At 52.8% G+C, this 21,730-nt stretch overlaps 1 protein-coding gene and 1 pseudogene across 2 annotated transcripts; both read left to right on the forward strand.

Annotated features, from left to right (window-relative positions):
- Positions 1–321: 321 nt before the first annotated feature.
- Positions 322–418, forward strand: LOC114707128 (annotated as a pseudogene).
- A 15,537-nt stretch (positions 419–15,955) lies between these two features.
- Sphk1 (sphingosine kinase 1) lies at positions 15,956–20,620 on the forward strand. Of its 2 annotated transcripts, none has more exons than XM_028889615.2 (5): positions 15,956–16,064; positions 17,949–18,152; positions 18,788–19,113; positions 19,190–19,305; positions 19,551–20,620. In XM_028889615.2, the coding sequence occupies exons 2-5, from the start codon at positions 18,143–18,145 to the stop codon at positions 20,299–20,301; spliced, it is 1,203 nt and encodes a 400-aa protein (XP_028745448.1). In that variant the 5' UTR covers positions 15,956–16,064; positions 17,949–18,142; the 3' UTR covers positions 20,302–20,620. The 2 variants fall into 2 exon arrangements, with proteins under 2 accessions (XP_028745448.1, XP_028745445.2); XM_028889612.2 differs by lacking the exon at positions 15,956–16,064 and having other exon boundaries at positions 18,060–18,152; positions 18,788–18,940; positions 19,019–19,113.
- Positions 20,621–21,730: the final 1,110 nt, after the last annotated feature.

Genomic DNA, 21,730 nt, shown 5'->3' on the forward strand with positions numbered 1-21,730 from the left:
CTGTTTCCAGTGCGGGTTACAGATCACAGTGCACTTCACAGGATTCTGAGTGCCAGTGAGAGAAGCCGCTGCGTCCTTGCCTGGTCTCCCTGCTTACTCTGAAAACAGGCTTGAGGTGGTTCTGTGATCATGTTAGAATGGCTTATTGGGCTATTAAAAATGCTAGCCAGAGCCCAGTGGGGGTGGCAGATGCCTTTAATCCAAGCACTTGCAGAGGCAGGCCTGAGTTCAAGGTCAGCCTGGACTAAAGAGTGGGTTCCAGGACAGCCAGGACGGAGGAAACCCCCACCCCCCCCCAAAAAAAAAAGTGTTTGCAACACGGTCAGCAGCACGGATCCTAACAATTGGAAGGATACAGAGAAGGTTAGCCTGGCTCCTGAGCAAGGAAGACGTGAAAATTTGTGAAGCGTTCCATTAAGGGAAAGAAAAAAAAAAAGAAAGAAGGAAGGAAGGAAGGAAGGAAGGGAAGAAACCAAAACAAAACAGAATGCTAAAAAGGGCTGGAGAGATGGCTCAGTGGTAAAGAGCACTGCCTGCTTTTACAGAGGACCCAGGTTCAATTCCCAGCACCCACGTCAGCTCACAACCATGTGTAACTCCAGTTCCAAGGGATTTGACTCCCTCTCTGGTCCCCATGAGCACTAGGCATGAATGTGGTGTAAAAATAGACACACGCAGGAGAAACACACACACACACACACACACATATAATCAAATAAAAAGTAAATTATAAAGAAAAAATGAACACACAGATGGTTTTTTTTTTTTTTTGTTTTTTTTTTTTTTTTTTAAGTTAGCCAGGGTCCAGCAGGATGGCTTAGCGGGTGAAGGAGCTTGCTGCCAACCCTGGCGACCTGAGTTCAATCCTCGGGACTCACATGGTAGGAGTAAGAAAGGACTCTCTGAAAATTGTTCTCCAATCTTTGCAAGAAACTCTCTATGGGATGCACCGATGCACACCCCCCACCCCCACCCCACAAGCGCACATACATGGGAGAGGGGATGGGGTTGGATAGAAAGGGAACTGAGGGAACCAGTTGGGAAGAGGAAGGGACCGTGGGAAATAGGGGACAAGAAAGGCTAATTGGGGTGAGTATGTCCCAAACACATCATATACCTGTGTGAAAACATTAAAATGAAATCCATTATTGTGTATAATTAATATAAACTAACTAAACATGCTAGCCAGAAAAAGCATCAGGCCTGAGACAAATCCCTTCAGCCCACAGCATCGGGGCTAGTTAGACGTTGGGACGCTGCCTGCTGGACTGAGAGCTGAGGATGATACTCTTTTTTTTTTTTTTTTTGGTTTTTCGAGACAGGGTTTCTCTGTGTAGCTTTGCGCCTTTCCTGGAACTCACTTGGTAGCCCAGGCTGGCCTTGAACTCACAGAGATCCGTCTGGCTCTGCCTCCCGAGTGCTGGGATTAAAGGCGTGCGCCACCACCGCCTGGCGAGGATGATACTCTTAAAGGAACTGAGGAGAAGGAAGCCTATGTTGTCTCCACGCGTCTGCACTGGGTGCAGGTAGGCCAAGTGAAGCCGGGGCAGGAGAGACCCTGAGGAGATGGAGCTGTTAGCCCTGTTCCAGGAGCAATGGCGCCCAGAGGCTCGCAGTGGGTTCACACCCCAGCACACACCAGGGAAAGGCACGGTGGTGTTCCACCTGCCCATGTGTCCTCCCACCCACTCTTCCAGCCCCGCATTACATTTAGGGCATCTCTGCTTTTGTTGTTGTTTTTTCTCGGCACTGGTGACCTTTGAAAAAAAAACTTGGACCAGGTAAGTCACAATTTCCGAAGGCAGAGGCCGGCGGCACAGGTGGTTTCGATGTGCTGCCTACTCCAGAAGCCAGGTGCAGTGACCTCAGCTGCCATCTGGGTGGGCACAGCCTGCCACCTCCTCTCCGGGGAGCAGCTTCCCTGAAGGGATGGCACAGGAGGAACACTCCTGTAGCCTTTGAGTAAGGCTCCTCAAGGAAGGAAGCCCCTCCCCCACACCCCCTCCCCTCCACCCCCACTCCTGTTAGTAGGAAAAACCAGAAGAGAATAATGGAAACAGAAGCCAGCATTAGGTGTTCTAGGCAGGAGCTCTGCAGTCAAGCTACAGCCCAGCCCAAGGCTGGCCTTCTAAAGCTTCCATGTATTTTTAAAGATTTATTTTATTTTATTTTTTTCTTAGTTTTTCGAGACAGAGTTTCTCTGTGTAGCCCTGGCTGTCCTGGGGCTCACTTGGTAGCCCAGGCTGGCCTCGAACTCAGGGATCCACCTGCCTCTGCCTCCCAAGTGCTGGGATTACAGGTGTGTGCCACCACCACCCCAGCTTTATTTTTTTAATTGTGTGTGTGTGTGTGTGTGTGTGTGTGTGTGTGTGTGTGTGTGTTGCCTACAGGGGCCAGAAGAGGATGTTGGATTACCCCAGAGCTGGAATAATTACCTAGAACTGGAGTTACATATGGTTGTGGTCTGCCATGCAGGTCCTGGGAATCAAACCCTGGTCCTCTGGAAGAGCGGACAGTGTTCTTGACCACTGAGCCATCTCTCCAGCCCTGTTAACACATTAAAAAAATAAATGAATAGCTGGGCGGTGGTGGCACACGCCTTTAATCCCAGCACTGGGGAGGCAGAGCCAGGCAGATCTCTGTGAGTTCGAGGCCAGCCTGGTCTACAGAGTGAGTTCCAGGACAGGCACCAAAGCTACACAGAGAAACCCTGTCTCCGAAAATCAAACAAACAAACAAACAAACAAAACTAAAAGCCTGATGTGTTGCTTCATGCCCTTAACCCCAGTGCTTGAGAGACTGAGTCATGAGGATTGCAGCAATGTGAGGCTAGCTTGGGCTATAGTATGAAATTTTGTCTCCTAAAACCAAACATAAACAAGTAAATAAATTCATCAGTTTATGACTGGGGACTGAGAATGTAGCTCATCAACAGCATGCTTACCCAGCACCCACATGACCCCGGGTGCCATCTCCAATAGTACATAAACCAAGCATGGAGGCACACCCCTAAGCCCAGCACTTGGGATATGGACTCAGCAGGGCCAGAAGTTCAAGGTCACCCTCAGCTACATAGCGAGTTTAAGTCCAGCCTGGGCTACATGACACTACTTTTTAGACCAAATAAGGCCCCTCCAAACAATGCCTACTATAGGGCCATCTGACACCTCCCTTCGCTGACCAGGGAGGGATAAGGCTCTGCTGAGAGCTTCAGAAAGCAGAGCCACTGGCCTCTACTGCAGCTGGAGAAGTCAGAGGACTGCCCGTGCCTACCCCAATCGGGCTGTAGCGTGTGCTCCCAGCGCGTTCCCACCCTGATCAGGGCTGCAGCGTGTGCTCCCAGCGCGTTCCCACCCCATCAGGGCTGCAGCGTGTGCTCCCAGCGCGTTCCCACCCCATCAGGACTGCAGCGTGTGCTCCCGGCGCGTTCCCACCCCATCAGGGCTGCAGTGTGTGCTCCCAGCGCGTTCCCACCCCATCAGGGCTGCAGCGTGTGCTCCCAGCGCGTTCCCACCCCATCAGGGCTGCAGCGTGTGCTCCCAGCGCGTTCCCACCCCATCAGGGCTGCAGTGTGTGCTCCCAGCGTGTTCCCACCCCATCAGGGCTGCAGCGTGTGCTCCCAGCGCGTTCCCACCCCATCAGGGCTGCAGCGTGTGCTCCCGGCTTGTTCCCACCCTGATCAGGGCTGCAGCGTGTGCTCCCAGCGCGTTCCGACCCTGATCAGGGCTGCAGCGTGTGCTCCCAGCGCGTTCCCACCCCATCAGGGCTGCAGCGTGTGCTCCCAGCGCGTTCCCACCCCATCAGGGCTGCAGCATGAGTTCCCGGCCACCCAGCCCTCTCCACAGCTTCCCAGCGCCAATGTGTCTACCATTTCTTCATTCCCTCACGGCCCCAGTCAGGTCAAATCCCTGGAGCCGGCATCTGAGTATGGTTTTGAGGTTTACCATCAACTGGGCATGATTGGTAGCTGTTACCACTCAGCCATTCTCCAGCCTCCTTGTCTAACTTTAAAGGCACCTCTGATCACTTATTTATTTGTTTGTTTATATTTTATTTTATTATTTGGAGACAGGGTCTCATTGTGGATGGAGCACTGGCTGGCGTCGGAACTTGTTATATAGCCCAGGGTAGTTTTCAACTCACAGAAGACAGATGCCTCATTTCAAAACTTGATGGTGAACATTTGTAGTCCTGGCTCTCATGAGGCTGAGGGAAGAGTTCTAGACCAACCTCGGCAAGATTCTGTCTTCAAAACAAGGCAAGGGTTGGGGATTTAGCACAATGGTAAGCTGCTGGGATTGTGGGGGTACGTAGGGAAAGCAAAATGAAACAGGAAAAGAAAATCCTTTCTCCAAGCAGTTGGTAACCCTCACACTCATTTATTTTATTTTGTTATTGGTCTGTATGCACAGATGTATGGACCCACAGAGGCCAGGGGAGGACGTCAGCTTCCTGCTCTATCCTGCTCCACCGTATCCCTCAGAACAGGGTCGCTAACAGAACCTGTCTAACTGAACCTGAAACTCTGTCTTGCTGGGCTGAGCTGGGCTGGTAGCTCCCGGACCTGCCCTTGTTTGTACCCCAACACTGGGGTCACAGGCACACACGGCTGTGTTGGCTTTTTTATGTGGGGACCAGGGATTCAGACGCAGGCCCTCATTCCTGCATGTACTCTTACATCAGTTGTCGCCTGAGCTGTTTCCTAGTCCCAGTGTTGACTGGAACCTAGATTCCTGTTCTTCACGTGCCCAGGGGCACACGTTAAAGGTTCCTAAAAGAGAGACCGGCACACTCTTACCATCCCTAGGTTCACCGTGGCACCCAGCCTCTGCTCCATCTTCCCCAACTCCCGTGCCTCTGCAAGCTTCAAAAGGGACAGATGGCAGATTTGCTTGTGAGGGCTCAGCATGTCCTCCTGTTGGAACGATGCTGACGCCTGCCAAGAGCCCAAAGCGGGCAGAGCAGACCCCATCCACGCTCATCATCCTTGGCAGTTATGAAGAGTCTCTCTCCCCCTCCCTTCCCCCTCCCCCGCCCCCGCCCGTGTGTGTGTGTGTGTGTGTGTGTGTGTGTGTGTGTGTGTGTGTGTCTGAAACAGGGTTTCCTTGTGCAGCCCTGGATCTGCCTGCCTCTACCTCCAGTGCTGGGATTAAAGGATGTGGCCCCATGCCCAATTTAGAGCCTAGTTCTCAATCTGGGATCCTAGTACAATAGGAACTCAACCTAAAATGCTTTGTGCTTATTTGCAAATGCCAGCTCTGATGTGGGGATTTTTCCAGCCGCGCTAAGTCAGGAAGACTGATTTGTCTTTTTAACTGTACACCAGGGTCATCTGCCCCTCTGTGAAGCCAGGGGAGGAGTGGGGGAGGGGTGAGTTGGGGGAAAGTGTCCCTCCAGAGTGCCTTTATTTATACCTGGATGCATTCCTTCCCCTGGGGAGCTCGGCTGCATCTGCCAGAGGGGCAGGAACAGGTGAGGTCGGTCTTCCTGTGCTGTTTGAATAAGCTTGCTGATGACTTTTAAGGAAAAGACAAAGAAAGACAAATAAAAGGTATACACTTCCCATCTCACTTTCCATTCCTGTTGCTGTGATGAAATCCTCTGCCAAAAGCTTTGGAGGAGGAAAGGGTCTGCAGCTCACGGTTCAGGTTACCGTCCACCGTCCACCGTCCACCGTCCACCGTCCACCGTCCACCGTCCACCGTCCACCGTCCAGGAGAAGCACAGCGGCAGGAGCTTGAGACAGGGAAGGAGCAGGGAGCAAGGGGTGGATGTGCGCTTCTCAGCTCCCTCTCGCTGCCTGTGCTGTCCAGGACTCAGCCAAGGGCATGGTGCCACCCACAGTGGGCAGGTCTCCCCACTTCAAGTAAGGTTATCACAATAATCCCTCCAGGCATGTTCAGAGGACCATCTCTCCTGTAATACTAGATTTGTCAAGTTGACAGATAACATTGTCTCCAAGACCTTCAGCTTTTTAGATCACCCTCTACATTTTTTTTTAATATTTAAAATATACATATTTTGGGGCTGGAGAGATGGCTCAGTGGTTAAGAGCACTGAATGTTCTTCCAGAGGTCCTGAGTTCAATTCCCAGCAACCACATGGTGGCTCACAACCATCTGTAATGAGATCTGGTGTCCTCTTCTGACCTGCAGTCATACATGCTGTATACATAATAATAAATAAATCTTTAAAAAAACAAAAACACACACACACAAAAATATATATATATATATATATATATATATATATATAAATACATATTTTTAGCTCAGGGATTGAATGCTTGCCTAGCATCCACTAAGCTCTAAAATCAATCCCATGATGCAAAAAAAAAAAAAAAAAATCTCATATTTTTTTATTTTGAAGATATGTTACTAAGCCAGGTGTGGTTACACATACCTTTAATCCCAGCACTTGGGAGGCAGAGGCAGGTGGATCTTTGAGTTTGAGGCCATCCTACTCTACAGAGTGAGTTCTAGGTCAGCCAAGGATACACAGAGAAACCCTGTCTTGAAAAACTTAAAAAAAAAATATTGCTAACCAATCAATCCACAAGCCTTGGAACATGAGACAGTAAGTTCAAAATCCCAGGGAGGTATGGTGTCACATGTCTTCAATCTCAACGCTCTAGAGACAGAGGTAGGCAGATTTCTATGAGTTTGAGGCTAGTGTGATCTACATAGTGAGTTACAGGCCAGCCAAAGCTACTTAGTGGGCCCCTTTCTCAATAAATACATAAAATAAAATAAAAATAAAAATTCTAGTTGGTTGTGGTGGTACACACCTGATCCTAGCAGTTGGGAGGTGGAGGCAGGAAGGTTAGAAATTCTAAGCTATCTTTGGCTACATAGTGAGTTTAAGGCCAGCCTGGGCTACATCACTGTAGCTAAAGTTTTCCTGCCTTGCCCACAGTCAGGACAAATCTTTGTCACCCGCCAGTCCCACAGCCGCTCAGACCCAACCAAGTAAACACAGAGACTTTTATTGCTTACAAATTGTATGGCCATGGCAGGCTTCTTGCTAACTGTTCTTATAGCTTAAATTAATCCATTTCCACAAATCTATATCTTGCCATGTGGCTCGTGGCTTACCAGCATCTTTACATGCTGCTTGTCAGGGTGGCGGCTGGCAGTGACTCCTTCTGCCTTCCTGTTTTTTTATTTCTCCTCTCTGTTAGTCCTGCCTATACTTCCTGCCTAGCCATGGCCAATCAGGTTTTATTTATTGACCAATCAGAGCAACTTGACATACAGACCATCCCCCAGCACAGCCAAGTGCAGACCATCTCAGACACCTGCACTCAGGCCCATGATCCTAATCATCCTCTATGCGGACCTGCTCAGTAAAGCCACAAGGAACCCAAGAACGGGCTCCCACGGGACATACAGAACATCCCACAGCACATCACACCCTGTCTCAGTGGGTAAAGTGCTTGCTTTGTGAACCTGAGGACCTGAGTTCAGATCCCACAACAAAGCTGGGTGTGGTGGCCCAGGCCTGCGACCCGACGGGCCTGCGACCCCAGGGATGGGACGTGGAGGCAGGCCCATTCCGAGGACTCACTGGCCAGCTAGTTGAGCCAAAATAGTGAGCTCTAGGTTCAGTGGGGGACCCTGTCTCACAGAACAAGCTATTAACCTCTGGCCTTCAAACACATTGCCTCCCTGAGCATATCTACCCATGTGTACCACACACACTAAAACAAAGGCCAGCCTTGGTAGGGGGACGTGCTTGTGATCCTAGCAGAAGGAGGTGAGGGAAGAATTCAAGCTCATCCTGCAGCACTCTGGAGGCAGATCTCTGTGAGTCTGAGGCCAGCCTGGACTACAGAGCGAGATCCAGGACAGGCACCAAAACTACACAAAGAAACCCTGTCTCAAAAACAAACAAACAAATCAAAGTAAAAAGTAATTAAGTTTTTAAAGGGGGAGAAACAAGAGAAAGCAAGGAAGTAAGGAAGAAAAGAAAGAGAGAGAGAGAGAGAAAGAAAGAACGGAGCAGGAAAAAGAAAGTTGAACTCCTCAGCACCTGGGCGGGGATCCCTTGGTGACCACACTCGGTTCTGAAACAGGGTCAGAGGGAGCTGTTGGGATCATGGGACAGTGCCCTGGAGGAGAGGCAACATCTCAACTGATGCTCAGATGCCAGCACGTCACTGTGATCAGGACTTCAGGGCAATGAGCAAAGGGAACAAGGAACTCCATTTTTGGAAACTGGCTTTCCTGTCACATCCGTGCAGCGTCATGCTCTGGTGCATGAAGCCTCCCCAGCCAGCCTATGTGGGGTGCGGTGAAGGCATCCCTTGTCCAGAGTCCCAGCTGTCCAGCTCACCCTGCATAATCATTACTTAAATTACTAGGCTTGTGTCTGCAAAAAATCGGAGGCTTTGACCTTCAGGAACTGAGCCTCCAGGGAAGGGGATGTTCTATTTTCGGGAAGTGGATAATGAGCATGAGGAGCAGGCAAGCCTCGCTCCTGGCTTCATGTCTTTTCCAGCCTGGCGAATCCGGGTATCTGTGTCCCTCCCCCGCTTTTGCTCCTGGTCCTTAATAATTGGGTTTCGATAGAGGAAGCCTGAGTAGGTGCAAGTTTGGGTAAGAGAGGGGTACACCCCAGGACAGCATCCCCAAAGTCTCCTCTGAATATCTGCCCACCCGCAGGTAGGTGGACACGACCCTAGACCATTAGCACAACGGCACTCTCTGGCCGGGGACTAGGGCCAACCCACTGTCTGTTTGCTTTGGGAAACACCCAAGGACACGTTTTGAGAAACGTGAAAGTAGAAAAGACGTCCAAACAGAAAGCACGGGGAAAACCATGCGCACACGCATCGCCTCAGCCTCCAAGCTCGATCCTGGGCTGCTGAGGCGGAGAAGCAGCTCTGTTCTCCTTCCCTGACCGCAGATGTGCTGGCTACTGCTTCCTGCGTCTCATTTCTCTTTCTAGGACCTTCTGAGTCAGGTGGTCTGACAGGACTTCTCTTTCCTCAGGAGGCAAGATCGGCAAGCTAGGATCCCTGAGCAAACCAGGAAACATCCATTCTGCTAGTATCCAGGATGTGGGGCTGGGCAAAGGCCAGGCCACAGCCCACTTCAGGCCCAAATGGAAGATGATGTCAGAGGGAGTCCAAGGAATGTTTCCACTGAGTGACCCTTCCCAATGTCTGTGGCTGGCAGTATGGTTAGCCTGGTCCAGTCTCGTCACAGGAGAAGAGAAGCAGCTGGGCTTCCAGGTCACATGAGAGGAGGTGGCAAAGCCACAGAGTTCCTTTGGTGCCTGGGGGTTGGGAGAGCGGTGTCCTTTCTGCAAAGCAGTGTGGGGAATTGTGCCAGGCTGGGAATGGATTGCTGGGCTGTTTCCAGCCCTTCCTCAGGTGAAAAACTGGGATTTCGCAAGCCTGAATTATGTTTAGCACAGTTGCCATTTTATCCCCCTTGGGTAATTTTCAGAAATGGAAACCAATTTTTCTCTGGACTGGATCTCAGCCCTAGGAAGGCTGGTTCCAGCCCCACTCAACATAAATGCTTATTTTGGGGAAAAGCAAGGCCTTGGTTTATGTTTGTTTGGGTAAAGCCAGAGAAGGAAGGAGTTGGGAAAGAAGGTTCTGGAGCCAAGCAAGGACAGAGTTAGCACATTATTTCCATTTCCATCAGTGGTTAGTGAAATCCTGGCCCCTAAAGATGTCCCCGTCACAATCTCAGGAGCCTGGGAATGACCACAATACATTATGTGCAGAAGAAACTTTGCAGATACGATTAGGAATCTGGAGGTGGCCTGGGAGTAGGGGCACACCTTTAATCACAGCACTTGGGAGGCAGAAGCAAGAGTATCTTTGTGAGTTCAAGGCCAGCCTGGTCTACATAGTAAGTTCCAGGACAGCCAGAGATATATAGCGAGACTCTGTCTCAAAAAAATAAAACAACAACAAAAATAATCTGGAGGTGGAGGGGAGGCTGGGGATGGACTTCAGTTGGGAGAGTCCTTACGTAGCATGAAGGAAGCCCTGGGTTCTAGCATTAGTACCATATAAATTGGGTGTGATGTCTCATGCCTGTATTCCAGTACTGGAGAAGTGGATGCAGGAGGCTCAAGAATTCGAGGCCATCCTAGAGAATAGTCTGGGGTACATGAGGAGGAGGAGGGGTCTGGAGATGGAAATTTATCTAGGACACCTGGCTGGGGCCAGTGATCTCAGGGGACCTTGCGCGAGACAGGGAGAAGGAAGGAAGGAAGAGACACGACTGTTGAGGTAAAATCTCAAGACACATCAGTCGCTGGCTTTGGTTATGAAGGGTCCTCATACCAAGGAATGCAGGTGGCCTCTAAAAGATTAAAAAAAAAAAAAGGCTAGGTTCCTCAGACCACAGGTTCACTCTGGACTTCGGCTTCCAGAACTGTAAGGATGAATTGGTGTTAAGCCTGAGTTTCAGTAAAGATCCATCATGTAACATCCAACACAAAACTCAGATTTGCTCGTCCAGGGACTGGGGAACAAACCCATCTGCTCAGGAAGCTGGAGATGCCATAAGCCAAGGTAGAAGCCAGGATCTGAAGGTCAAGGTAGCCAAAATAGTGCAGGAGGCTGGCTGCTTGCAGATATAAGCAATCATTGCACCCAGGCCATGCTGGAGAAGAGGCTAGGCTTGCCTTCCAGACATCCCTTTCTCCTGCACCCACAGGCACTATTCAAGGTGGTTTCCTCTTTCAACTCTTTCAAGATGCCCAGTGCGGTTACATCTTTCCACTGAAGGCACAAAGCATTGATTCACAATGGTCCTAAGAGCTCATTGGTTTTCCCTCCCAACCCTTCAAGCTCGAGGAGGAGCATTTCCATACCACACAAGGTAATGCAGGAGGCATCTATGTCCAACCAGCACAGCCTGGGCTGGGAGTGTAGCTCAGAAGTAGAGCACTCACAGGGCCAGGATTTAATCTCTAGTACCACATAGAGACATTTTATTATATAAAATATTTTTCAGGGCTTGGGGCTCAGTGGATTGAGGGCTTGCTATGAAGCATGAAGTCCTGAGTTCAGATTTCCCGCATCCACGTAAAACTTGGGTATATGGGCACATGAACCCCCAGCACGTGAGTTGGGGTGGGGATTGAAAGGCAGATCCTAGAGGCATGATGGCTGACCAGTTTAGCTGAAATTTGCTCTAATTTCAAAGGGATATGCTGTCTCAAAAATGAGTAGGGCTGGATATGGTGGCAGTGTGTGTCTTTAACTCCAGCACTGGTGGCGGGTGGTTCTCCGAGTTCAAGGCCAGCCTGGTCTACACAGCAAGTTCCAGGCCAGCCAGAGCTACAGAGAGACACTATCTCAAAAGCAAAACAAGTGGAACTGGACCCGAACTGACCTTTGCCCTTCACACATACATGTACAGGTGAGCACTCTAACCTTGAAAACATTGTTCGTATGTGTGGATATATGAACATATCTCAGACAACAGAGACAACGCTAGGTGAAAAGGAAGAGATCGGGGTGATCACAAACAGGTCAAAGAACCCCCAAGACTGTGGGCTAGGCCCCAGAAACCAGGTCCACCCATCTACAGTCCTCCAAACCCAGAAGACGCCAGGCCTGTTGACACAGTGAACTGCATGTCTGTTGTCTGAGCCACCAGGATGGCAGGCAGGTGGCTAGAAGCAGCAAAGTGGCACCCTGTGGGTGTCAGATTTCAGAATGTTCTGGAAACCTAATGACCCTGAGTTGTAGCCAGGGTCAACAAAGCCTAGAGGTAGGGGTGTATGGGAGACAGAGTCCAGAGGCTCAGTGGGGCCCAGCCACAGCAAGGTGGCCCAGGAGGACAAGGAGAGCACCTAAGAGGTTGTCTTAGTCAGGCTTTTTTTTTTTTTTTTTTTTTTTTTTTATGTATGAGCATTCTGTCTGCATATATACCTGCATGACAGAACAGGGCATCAACTCCCATTACAGATGGTTGTGAGCCACCATGTGGGTGCTGGGAATTGAACTCAGAATCTCTGGAAGAGCAGCCAGTGCTCTTAACCGCTGAGCCTTAGTGTTCTATGGCCGTGAAGAGACATCACGGCAATGGCCATTCTTATAAAGGGAAGCATTTCACTGGGGCTTGCCTAATGTTTCAGAGGTTTGGTCCACTGTCATCATGATGGGAAGCATGGCGGCACACAGGCAGACACGGTGCTGGAGGAGGAGCTGAGAGTTCTACATCTGGATTCTCAGGCAGCAGGAAGAGAGAACACTGGGCCTGCATTGGGCTTTCGAAAGCCCAAAGCCCACCCACAGTTGTAGCAGGAATCTTAAAAGTTCTTATTAATAAAATCAAACCCGAGGCCAGTTATTGGGGTGAATACTGGAAGGTCAGAGAGACAGAACAAGCCACAGCCACCTCACCTCACCAGTTCCTCAGCTGGTCCTGTTTCCTCAGACTGGAAGCCTCTGAGTCCTCATCCAGAATGAATCCCAGCTGAACTGTGCTGCTTCAAAGCCTGAAAGCTTAACCAGCCACATGCTTAACCAGCCGAATGCTTAACCAGCCACATGCTTAATTTCCTGGTCCTCACGCCTTATATACCTTTCTGCTTTCTACCATCACTCCCTAGGATTAAAGGCTCCCTTCCTGGGATTAAAGGCATGAGTCACCTTGCCTGGCTGTTTCCAATGTGGCCTTGAACTCACAAAGATCCAGAGGGATTTCTATCTCTGGAATGTTAGGATTAAAGGCATGTGCTATCACTGCCTAACTAGTGGCTTTTCTGTTCTCTGACCCCAGATAAGTTTATTAAGGTACACAATATTTTGGGGAACACAATACCACCACACACAGTGACACACTTTCTCCAACAAGGCCACACCTCCTAATGCCACTCCCCAAGCACTCAGATATATGAGCCTATGGGAGCCTTTTTTTTTTTTTTTTTTTTTTTTGGTTTTTCAAGACAGGGTTTCTCTCTGTGTAGCTTTGGCGCCTTTCCTGGAACTCCTTCTGTAGCCCAGGCTGGCCTCGAACTCACAGAGATCTGCCTGCCTCTGCCTCCCGAGTGCTGGGATTAAAGGTGTGCGCCACCACTGAATGGGGCCATTCTTATTCACACCACCAGCGAGTCACACTCACACAGCTCTACCAGTGAAAACATCGCACAGAAGAGGAAACCCAAAGTCTATACTCCAGCACACAGCCAGGGATCCTGTACAGCCTCTCTGTGCCTCCACATCTCCCCATGTGGCCTGCGGCACCCCCAAGCCAGTGCCCGCCCTGGCCATCACGGAGAGCAGCTAGGAACTCTCAGAGTGGAAAGCTAAATGCCGGACAGTCTGGAAACAAAGTCTTAACGTTTTGCATCTCTTTTCTCTTGCAGCCTCCCAGGCAGGGACATACTGTAAAAACAGAAAGAATCTGAGGTTCAGGAGGCCTGCACTGAGGGGTTGAACTTACCAGGGAAGCTGAGCATGGTGATATACGCCTGTGATCCCAGCACTCAGGAGGTTGAGACAGGAGGACTGCTTGGAGTTTGAGGCTGGACCCGGGGTCAGGTCCCAGTGTCCATATGGAGGCTCACTACCATATGTATCTCCAGTTCCAGGAGATCCAGTGCCCTCTTCTGTCCTCCACACACACCAGGCACACACGTGGTGCACACACATACATGCAGGCAAAACACCCATACACATAAAATACACTAAATGCATCTAAAAATGGTTCTTAACATTACAAAACAAAGCAACTCTCAGAGCCAGGGCAAGCGGCTTCTCGTGCACAAAGCCCCAGCTCTGATTTCTAGTATGGCATGAGCTTGATGTGGGAGCATGAACTGTGTCTAACACTAGGAAGGGGAAGGCAGGAAGGCAGGACAACAAAGCCACCATCATTTATGTAGCAAGTTCAGGGACAGCCTAGGACACACAAGCCCTGTTTCAAAGGACCAAATCCCTTAAAAATATAAAGTAAAATAAAAATCACCCAGGGAAGGCAGCTTCAGGCATGGTGGGCGGGGCGCCAGGCATCCTCACCTAAGGAAAGACTGACAGCTGTGCAGGTAGAGATGCCTGCCACCACGCCTGACTCCCTGAGTTCAAGCCCTGGGGTTCTTCTGATGCAAGGAGAGAACAGACTGTAGAAGGTAGTTCTTTGACCTCTACACTCACACTGTGGCACACACACACACACACACACACACACACACACACACACACAAACATGTAAACGACAAAAAACATTTAAATGTTTGGCCACCTGGTAGCCTTCCTTGAGTTCCTGGGGTGCAGAGGCTAGGTCTAAGGACCGGTTGTCACCTCTCTGGCATGAGGTGGGGAGGTGGTGGTGGCGGTGGGAGCTCTTAGGTGTTTTTCTCTGGGAAAGCTAGGCATGGAGCCTAGGAAGAAAAACAATTCCTTTCACCTGTGAAACAGGTATGGCTGGAAACAGGCTGGGTTGATGATCAAGTCAGAACTCCTGACTGGCCTGAGGCCAAGGCCAGGTGGGCCTTGCTGGACACAGTCTGGTTCATGAGTGTGTGTGTGTGTGTGTGTGTGTGTGTGTGTTCTTGTGCATGCACGTGGGGAGTGCTTGGGACAAGCTGCAGCTTCTTTTTCCTGGAGACCCTCAGGTCCCTGGGTACCTAGAGAGGCAGTTGAGGTGAACACAACCCACTAGGCTAACAGACACCCAGAAAAGCTCTGGTGGGACAAGGCCTCCCAGACTGGGGTAAGGGCTTCAGGTTTGTTCTCTGCTGTGTTGGGAATTGGTTTGACAGCTCTGAGGAGACCCTTCACCTCTCAAGGTCTCAGTTCCTTGAAGCTTCACAAACGCAAACCAACATCTTGTCCATGTCTAGTCCTGGCTCCGGGGCCAGGGGTGCCGTCCCACGGTTTCTGGAGTCAGGATAAAGTTCTTTAGAAAGGGAAAGGGTCTAGAAAGGCTGCCCAGGATGGGGGAGGGTAACAAGAACAAGAGAGGCAAAGGCCAAAGAGGTGAGCAGGCCAGGGCATGAGGCGGCAGGGAGCACAGAGGGGCCATTGTGCAGACTGGAACTGAGGCCAGATTGGAACCCCCTCCCACTGGGTCTTTCCCGGTCAGGAAGAGAATTGGGCCCCGAGGCCCAGGGATAAAGAGCCCTGCAGGCTGCTTCTGCTTCGCTCACCGACTCCGTGTCCAGTCAACCTCGCCCCAGCTGGCCTGCAGTCTGAAAGGATCCAGCCCCACACTTCAAAGAAAAGCTGCTCCAGGTCGGCATTTTCAGCATGAACTTACACACAGCCTGGTCTTCTCTTTTCCGTGCCTCAGTTTCCCCTCTTCAGTTGCTAACGACCGGCTTTTCAGGCTTGGTAGACACTCCTTCCCAAATGTGGGAGAGAGAGTAGGAGAGGGGTGCTCCCACGCTAGTCTGCGCAGGCAGCCCCCTACAAGCTCGAAATCTCGGGGAGAATAGCTTCCTAACTGAGTTTGCTAGATGCCCAAGCCAACCTGGACCCTAGATCTCTGGAAAGGGGTGGGACAGGACAGAAAAAGGAGCAAGCAGCAGTGAGATCTGGCTCCCCCGCAGAGCCCCCTCCTCCCACCACGGCTCGCGTCCTCGCAGCGCGTGACCGCGGCACTGCGGCTGCAGAGCCGCCATCCCCTGTCCGCGCTGGATTCCTGGGGTGTGAGGTGGGAAGCCGGAGATGGGGGTGGGTGCAGGACCAGATCTCCGTAGCCACGCGCGGCGGCACTGGGGGTGGGGGATGACGCCCTTGCTTTCTCCAACTCCTCTAGTTTTTTTGTTTCCGGGAGTTTCTCCACCCGTGAGCGTGTCGCTGAGTCACCTTCTCGGAAGGCTCGGGTCAGGCTGTCCCAGGGCGGTGCAGAGCCAAGGCATATATTGAGGAGACGCGTGCGGAACCGCAGGTTCAGCCTGCGTTCCCTGGCCAGCTCGGGGAACCCCTAAAATAGTGAGAAACTCGGTAGGGAACTAAGGAGTCCTCTGGGAGAGAAGCCACCTTCAAGGCGTGACCCAGTTCACTGCAACGCCTTGTTATCTGGTACCCCGCTCCTCCCGGACTCGCCCCTTCCGGACTGTAAGAAGGCGATGCAAAGAGAGAGGTGTGTGGGGTCGCGCGGGGGCCGGTGTGGGCGTGCGAGCCCTCCGCATCTGGGGCTGGATCATCACAGCTTCCTTCGGGGGTTTGGTGTCTGTCTTGGTCTTGCCTGGGTAGGTCACCAAATCGGACTTGGCGGCTTCATTTTCTCAGTCTCCGCCAATAATCTTCCAGGATTTTAACTCGGGTTAGTTATGGACACCCTCAGGCCATTTGCCATGAAATATATCACTTACACAACGACCCATGCGTCCTGTTTATCTCCACCGAAGGGCATACTCCCGGGAGCGTGTGCATCTTCACCCGGAGCTTGCCCGAGGGGTGGGGAGCGGGGGAACCACGCCCCCGTGCTTGCCCCTCCAATCCGGGTGAGAGCCCCCCCAGTGCCCTGTCCACGCTGCTGGATTCCTCCAGTTGGTGAGGATCGTGGATCCGGATCATCCGCTGCAGGCAGCTTCCCAGGCCTCGAAAGTATTCCCTGGGGGGAAAGGCTCCAACTTTGGAGGTTGCTGAGGAGGCTTCCTCCTCCGGACTTCGTGCTCCAGCTAGAAGTCCCCAAACCGGTTTCAGCTTTCTCCCGGAAGGCATGACAAACTGCTTCGGGTTCGGTGGCTGAGTGGTCCAGCGGCTGCATCTGGAAGCTAAAAGTAAATCCATCGCGGAGGAGCAGGGGAGCAAGAGAAGCTTGCGGGTGGCGGGGTGACCCGACCTGGCCCAGAGCTAGGACAGCAGGAAGGATCTGGGTGTGGAATTCTGATCAGGCTGGGGATAGGAGAAGCCGAAGAGGCGCTGCCTCCCTACTGTGAGCAGCCGTTTCGAGGTGCAGCCCATGCAGAACCACGCGCACCCGAGGCACACTCGGATGCTGGGCGCGGGGATCTGGGCTGCGCCCTCACTTTCGCGCTCCCTGGACGCGCTGCTTAAAGCCGTGCTCGGAACTCCATGCCTCGCTGATTTCCTCCAGCTTGTCCTCGACAGGGGTGCACAACCGTGTCCCGGTATCCAGCCCCCTACTTCCAAGCTGTGCGTGGCCGAGCCGTGGGCGGGTGGGGGACCAGGGCGGCGCAGCAGCGCTGGTTCCACCCAGGAGAGCCCAAGGAAGGCGGGGCGTGGCCAGGCCGGCGCAGAGGCTCCGCGCCCTCCCCGCGCCGCGGCGAAGTTGAGCGAAAAGTTTGGGGCCGGAGGGGAGCGATCCCTGGGAGTCAACCCGGTGCTTCGGTTGTCCCTCAGTCGCGAGGCTGAGCCCGAGAGGAGCTGCTTTCCGCCACAAGCCGCTAGAGGGACAGACTGGGTAGGGACGTCCCCCACAACCCCGCCCTCCCGTAGTTGGCGGTGTTTCCTGGGCCGGCGAGGGAGACCGCCACATGCCCGCGGCCTCAGAGCACACTCGGGCAGGGCAGAAGGCAGCTGTGGGTCCATCCAGCTCGGGCTGGCTCTTGCGGGACCTGGGCACTGTTCTCACGAGCGCGGCGCGCATCCCCTTTGGAGACTCGAGACCCGGTAGCTTCGGAGTTCAGGCGGGGGACGCGGCGACTGGGCTGGCTGGGACGTGGTTCTTCGTCCAGAAGTGAGAGCCTCGCAATGCTGGTTCTGGGAAGTTTTCGCAACTGGACTCTCCACCAAACCCAAGGGGTGAAGAGCTGGCCCGACGAAGAGAGCCACGGGTCACTGACTCATGCGTCGGGCCGGAATCCAGAGTCCCCATGGAACGGAACGTTCGTGGGGTGGGAGCTCCGTCTGGAAAGCTAGATCCCGGACCCACGGGGCTCTGTGATTCCGTAGCATGCAGCTCCCTGTGCGAGGTCCAGGAGCCTGGCTGGGCACCCTGCCCCACATGCTCAGAGCCCAGGCCCCGAACCCCACCGACACTGTCTCTCCTGTCCCTCAGATCTGGCCGCCTCCGGGAATGACAGGGCCGCTCTCACAGCCCAGGGAGGCGGAGAGGGCGAGCCCCACAGTCAGTCGCCAGACACCCTCCTGGGCAACACCGATAAGGAGTTGAACACAGGAGTCGCCGTTACCCCTAGCACCGCCGGGACGGCACCGGTGGCCGTCTGTCAGCGGGAGTCCCGGAACCTGGCTATGGAACCAGGTTTGTGGGGTACCTGTCTGGGAAAGGCTAAAGGGACCCCTTTCCCCAAGAAATGATAGAGAAACGTTTTGTCCCATGAGGCCAGAAGTCGTCTGGCCCTGAGCCAAGGAAAGAGGTATTGCGGTGTCCCTGGACAACCTGTGGGAGGCCGCTTCCTCTAGCAGGGCTGTTGGTCAGTTACCCAAATGTTGGGTTTCTCCACTCATGTCATTGCAGCTCTCTTCCGCCTTCTAGCGGTTGGTTGTGGACATTGCCATTCTTTCTCTTTTTCTTTTCTTTTCTTTTTTGGTTTTTTTTGGAACAGTTTTTGAGACAGAGTTCCTGGCCATCCTGGAACTCAGAGATTCTGAGTACTGGGTTTAAAGGTGTGCACCACCACCGCCAAGCTCGGTTTTTGTTTTAAGGGTTGTTTTTATTTTGTGTGTGAGTGTTTTGATAGCATGTATGTATGTATGTATGTGCACCACATGTGTGCTTGGTGTCCTTGAAGACCAGAAGAGGGCATAGGATCCCCTGGGACTGGCGTTTAGGACCATTGTGAATCACCCCACCCACCATCCAGGTGCTGGAACAATTAAGAGCAAGTGCTCTTAATTCCTGAGTCCCCTTTAGCCCGTCTGGTCTGTTTTTTGTAGCAGGCTGCCCTGGGGGACTGCTCCCACGGCCTTGCAGAGTGCTGGTGCTGCTGAACCCCCAGAGCGGCAGGGGCAAGGCTTTGCAGCTCTTCCAGACACTCGTGCAGCCCCTCCTGAAGGAGGCTGAGGTATCCTTCGAACTGATGCTCACTGGTGAGTACTGTCCCCAGGGGGTGAAGGGAGCACTTTCTGCCAGAAAACCAGCTTTGAGAGCATCAAATCTTCCCCCAGCACGGCAGAACCATGCCAGGGAGCTGGTGTGTGCGGAGGAACTGGGTCATTGGGATGCCCTGGTGGTCATGTCCGGTGATGGTCTGGTGCATGAGGTAAGGGCCGAGCTAGAGGATGGCCCAGAGGGTTCGGGATAGTGTTTCCTGGGCTGAGGCCACTCTGCTTTAACAGGTGGTGAATGGGCTCATGGAACGGCCTGACTGGGAGACTGCCATCCGGAAGCCCCTGTGCAGCCTCCCCGGAGGCTCCGGCAATGCACTGGCGGCTTCCTTGAACTACTATGCTGGGTGAGGATCTGATTGGGCGTCATGTCTCCTGCCGCCAGGTCCTCCAAGTTCCCGTGGGAAGTCCCCCTTTTTCTTCTGGGGCCTCAGCCTCGGTTTACTGGTCCCAAAGCGCCTCCATCTGCTGTCACAGGTCCACTAACTCCCTAGGGACCTCTGTTGCTTGGCTGGCCCTCACTCCCCAAAAGGAGTAAAAAGAGGACGCCGGAGGGCACCGGCCCTGTCCCAGCTGACCTTTCACCTTGCAGGTACGAGCAGGTGACGAATGAAGACCTCCTGACCAACTGCACACAGCTCTTATGCCGCCGGCACCTGTCACCCATGAATCTTCTGTCGCTCCACACTGCTTCTGGGCTGCAGCTCTACTCTGTGCTCAGCCTGGCCTGGGGCTTCGTGGCCGATGTGGACCTCGAGAGTGAGAAGTACAGGTGCTTGGGGGAGATTCGTTTCACGGTGGGAACCATTTTTCGCCTAGCAACCCTGCGAACCTACCAGGGTCAGCTGGCCTACCTTCCCATAGGACAGGCCGCCTCTGCGGTACCTGCTTCTCCTGCACTGGCGCAGAAGGGCCCCGTGGACACACACCTCGTTCCCCTGGAGGAGCCAGTGCCTTCTCACTGGACTGTGGTGCCAGAGCAGGATTTCGTTCTGGTGCTGGTATTGCTACACACCCACCTGAGCAGGGAGCTGTTTGCGGCACCCATGGGCCGCTGTGAGGCTGGCGTTATGCATCTGTTCTATGTGCGTGCAGGGGTGTCCAGGGCCATGCTGCTGCGCCTCTTCCTGGCCATGCAGAAGGGCAAGCATATGGAGTACCAATGCCCATACTTGGTGCACGTGCCCGTGGTTGCTTTCCGCCTGGAGCCCAAGAACCAGAGGGGCGTGTTTTCTGTGGATGGGGAGCTGATGGCATGTGAAGCCGTGCAGGGCCAAGTGCACCCAAACTCTTTTTGGATGGTTTGCGGCAGCCGAGATGCCCCATCCGGCTGGGAGCCCTAGCAGAGGCCACCTCCAGAAGAACCGTTAGGATTCCCTGGCTCTCTGTGCCTTTGTCTATGTCTACACTGACATGGGACCTTCCCTGCATCCACCCCCTGGTAAGGGAGTGTATCTCAAGCTCATATGGAGGTGGTGGGGACCAAGTAGAGGAAGCAGGAAGATGGGGCTGTTTTGGAAAGAAAGGGTCTGCCCTCTAAATGCGAGAATGAAACACGAGCAGGAGCCCGCTGGCTGGGCAGCTGCATATAGAAGGCATTCCCCATTGCTCTTGGATTCCCCTGAGAATCAAATCCAAATAAAGTGACTTTTCCAACCTGTTGATCCTGTCCCAGGGATTGGGAAGAGAATGTGGTCTTTCACTGGCAAGGGCTATGGAATTGTACTGGGGATTGAACCCAGGGTCTCTGGCATGCCATATAAGCACACTATTCAGCTATACCCCCAAGGCACAGTCATGTTGGTGCTGGGCACATCAACTCCTTAGGGACTGATAATCAGACCCCCTTCAGCTGCAGAGGCCCTCAGAGCCTGGCCAGCTGCCCCACCCAACACATAAGACTGAGTGAAGCTCTGTGCTCCACCTCTGACCTCAAATACAGTAGGCACCCTGAGTAGATGCAGCAGGGGATCGTTCCTGAGTTAGTTAGAAGCCCCAGAGACTGGCAAGCAGATTCAGATCCTATTGAAAGTGGGCCATTACCTGGGCTTGCTTACTAGGCACTGTCAGAGCTGGAACCTCCTGCCAGCCATTTCGTACAATTCTGCCCTAATTTCAAGTGGTCTTGGTAAGTGCTAGAGCATATAATGGGTGGGAATGGGGACATTCCATCCGTGTGGCTTCAGGGAAGCCACCACCCATGCTGAATGGACTTTCTAGTGTGGCTGCTTTGGACCCCTCTACATTCCTGAAACTAACCCCTCGTCCATGCTCTGCAACTAAGCCCAGAAAGCTCACTGGCTCTCCAGGGGGAGCTTTGGTGGACCTGAACTTTGTTGTTGGGACCTTATGAAGGGAAGACTTGCTAATCTCTCTCCAGGGAAGGGGTTCTGACAGATTTCAAACAAAAATGACAGGCAGCAGTTCCTTAAAAAAAAAAAAAAAAAATTGGGTTACACTCATGACATCTCTAGGCTCACCCAAGGCACCTCAGCCCTTCCAACTCTTCCTTAGCAGTTCAAGGCAGGAAGAGAGGAAAGCCCAGGAAAGCAGCGAATGCTCCCCAGACTGGCAACCATTCCAGCTTGGAGCCCAGATACTCAGGCACACTGGTGTCCACTACCCAGTGTTGAGAGCTGACTGCCATCCGGATACTCACTGCCAACCCCAACAGACCGCAGGCCTGGAGAGGAAGACCCACTGCTACAGACTACCTTGAGGAAATGGTGTGGGAGGGTGGGCCCTGGCACACAGAAGGCAACAGAGCCCGAA

Source organism: Peromyscus leucopus, chromosome 8b (assembly GCF_004664715.2).
Source record: "Peromyscus leucopus breed LL Stock chromosome 8b, UCI_PerLeu_2.1, whole genome shotgun sequence".
Taxonomy (NCBI): Eukaryota; Metazoa; Chordata; class Mammalia; order Rodentia; family Cricetidae; genus Peromyscus; species Peromyscus leucopus.

Bases quoted from the DNA above. Each gene is read 5' to 3' on its own strand.
- Sphk1 (XM_028889615.2), top strand. The intron at 19,114-19,189 runs GTAAGGGCCGAG...CTGCTTTAACAG, and splicing joins GTGATGGTCTGGTGCATGAG to GTGGTGAATGGGCTCATGGA. The intron at 19,306-19,550 runs GTGAGGATCTGA...TTCACCTTGCAG, and splicing joins TCCTTGAACTACTATGCTGG to GTACGAGCAGGTGACGAATG.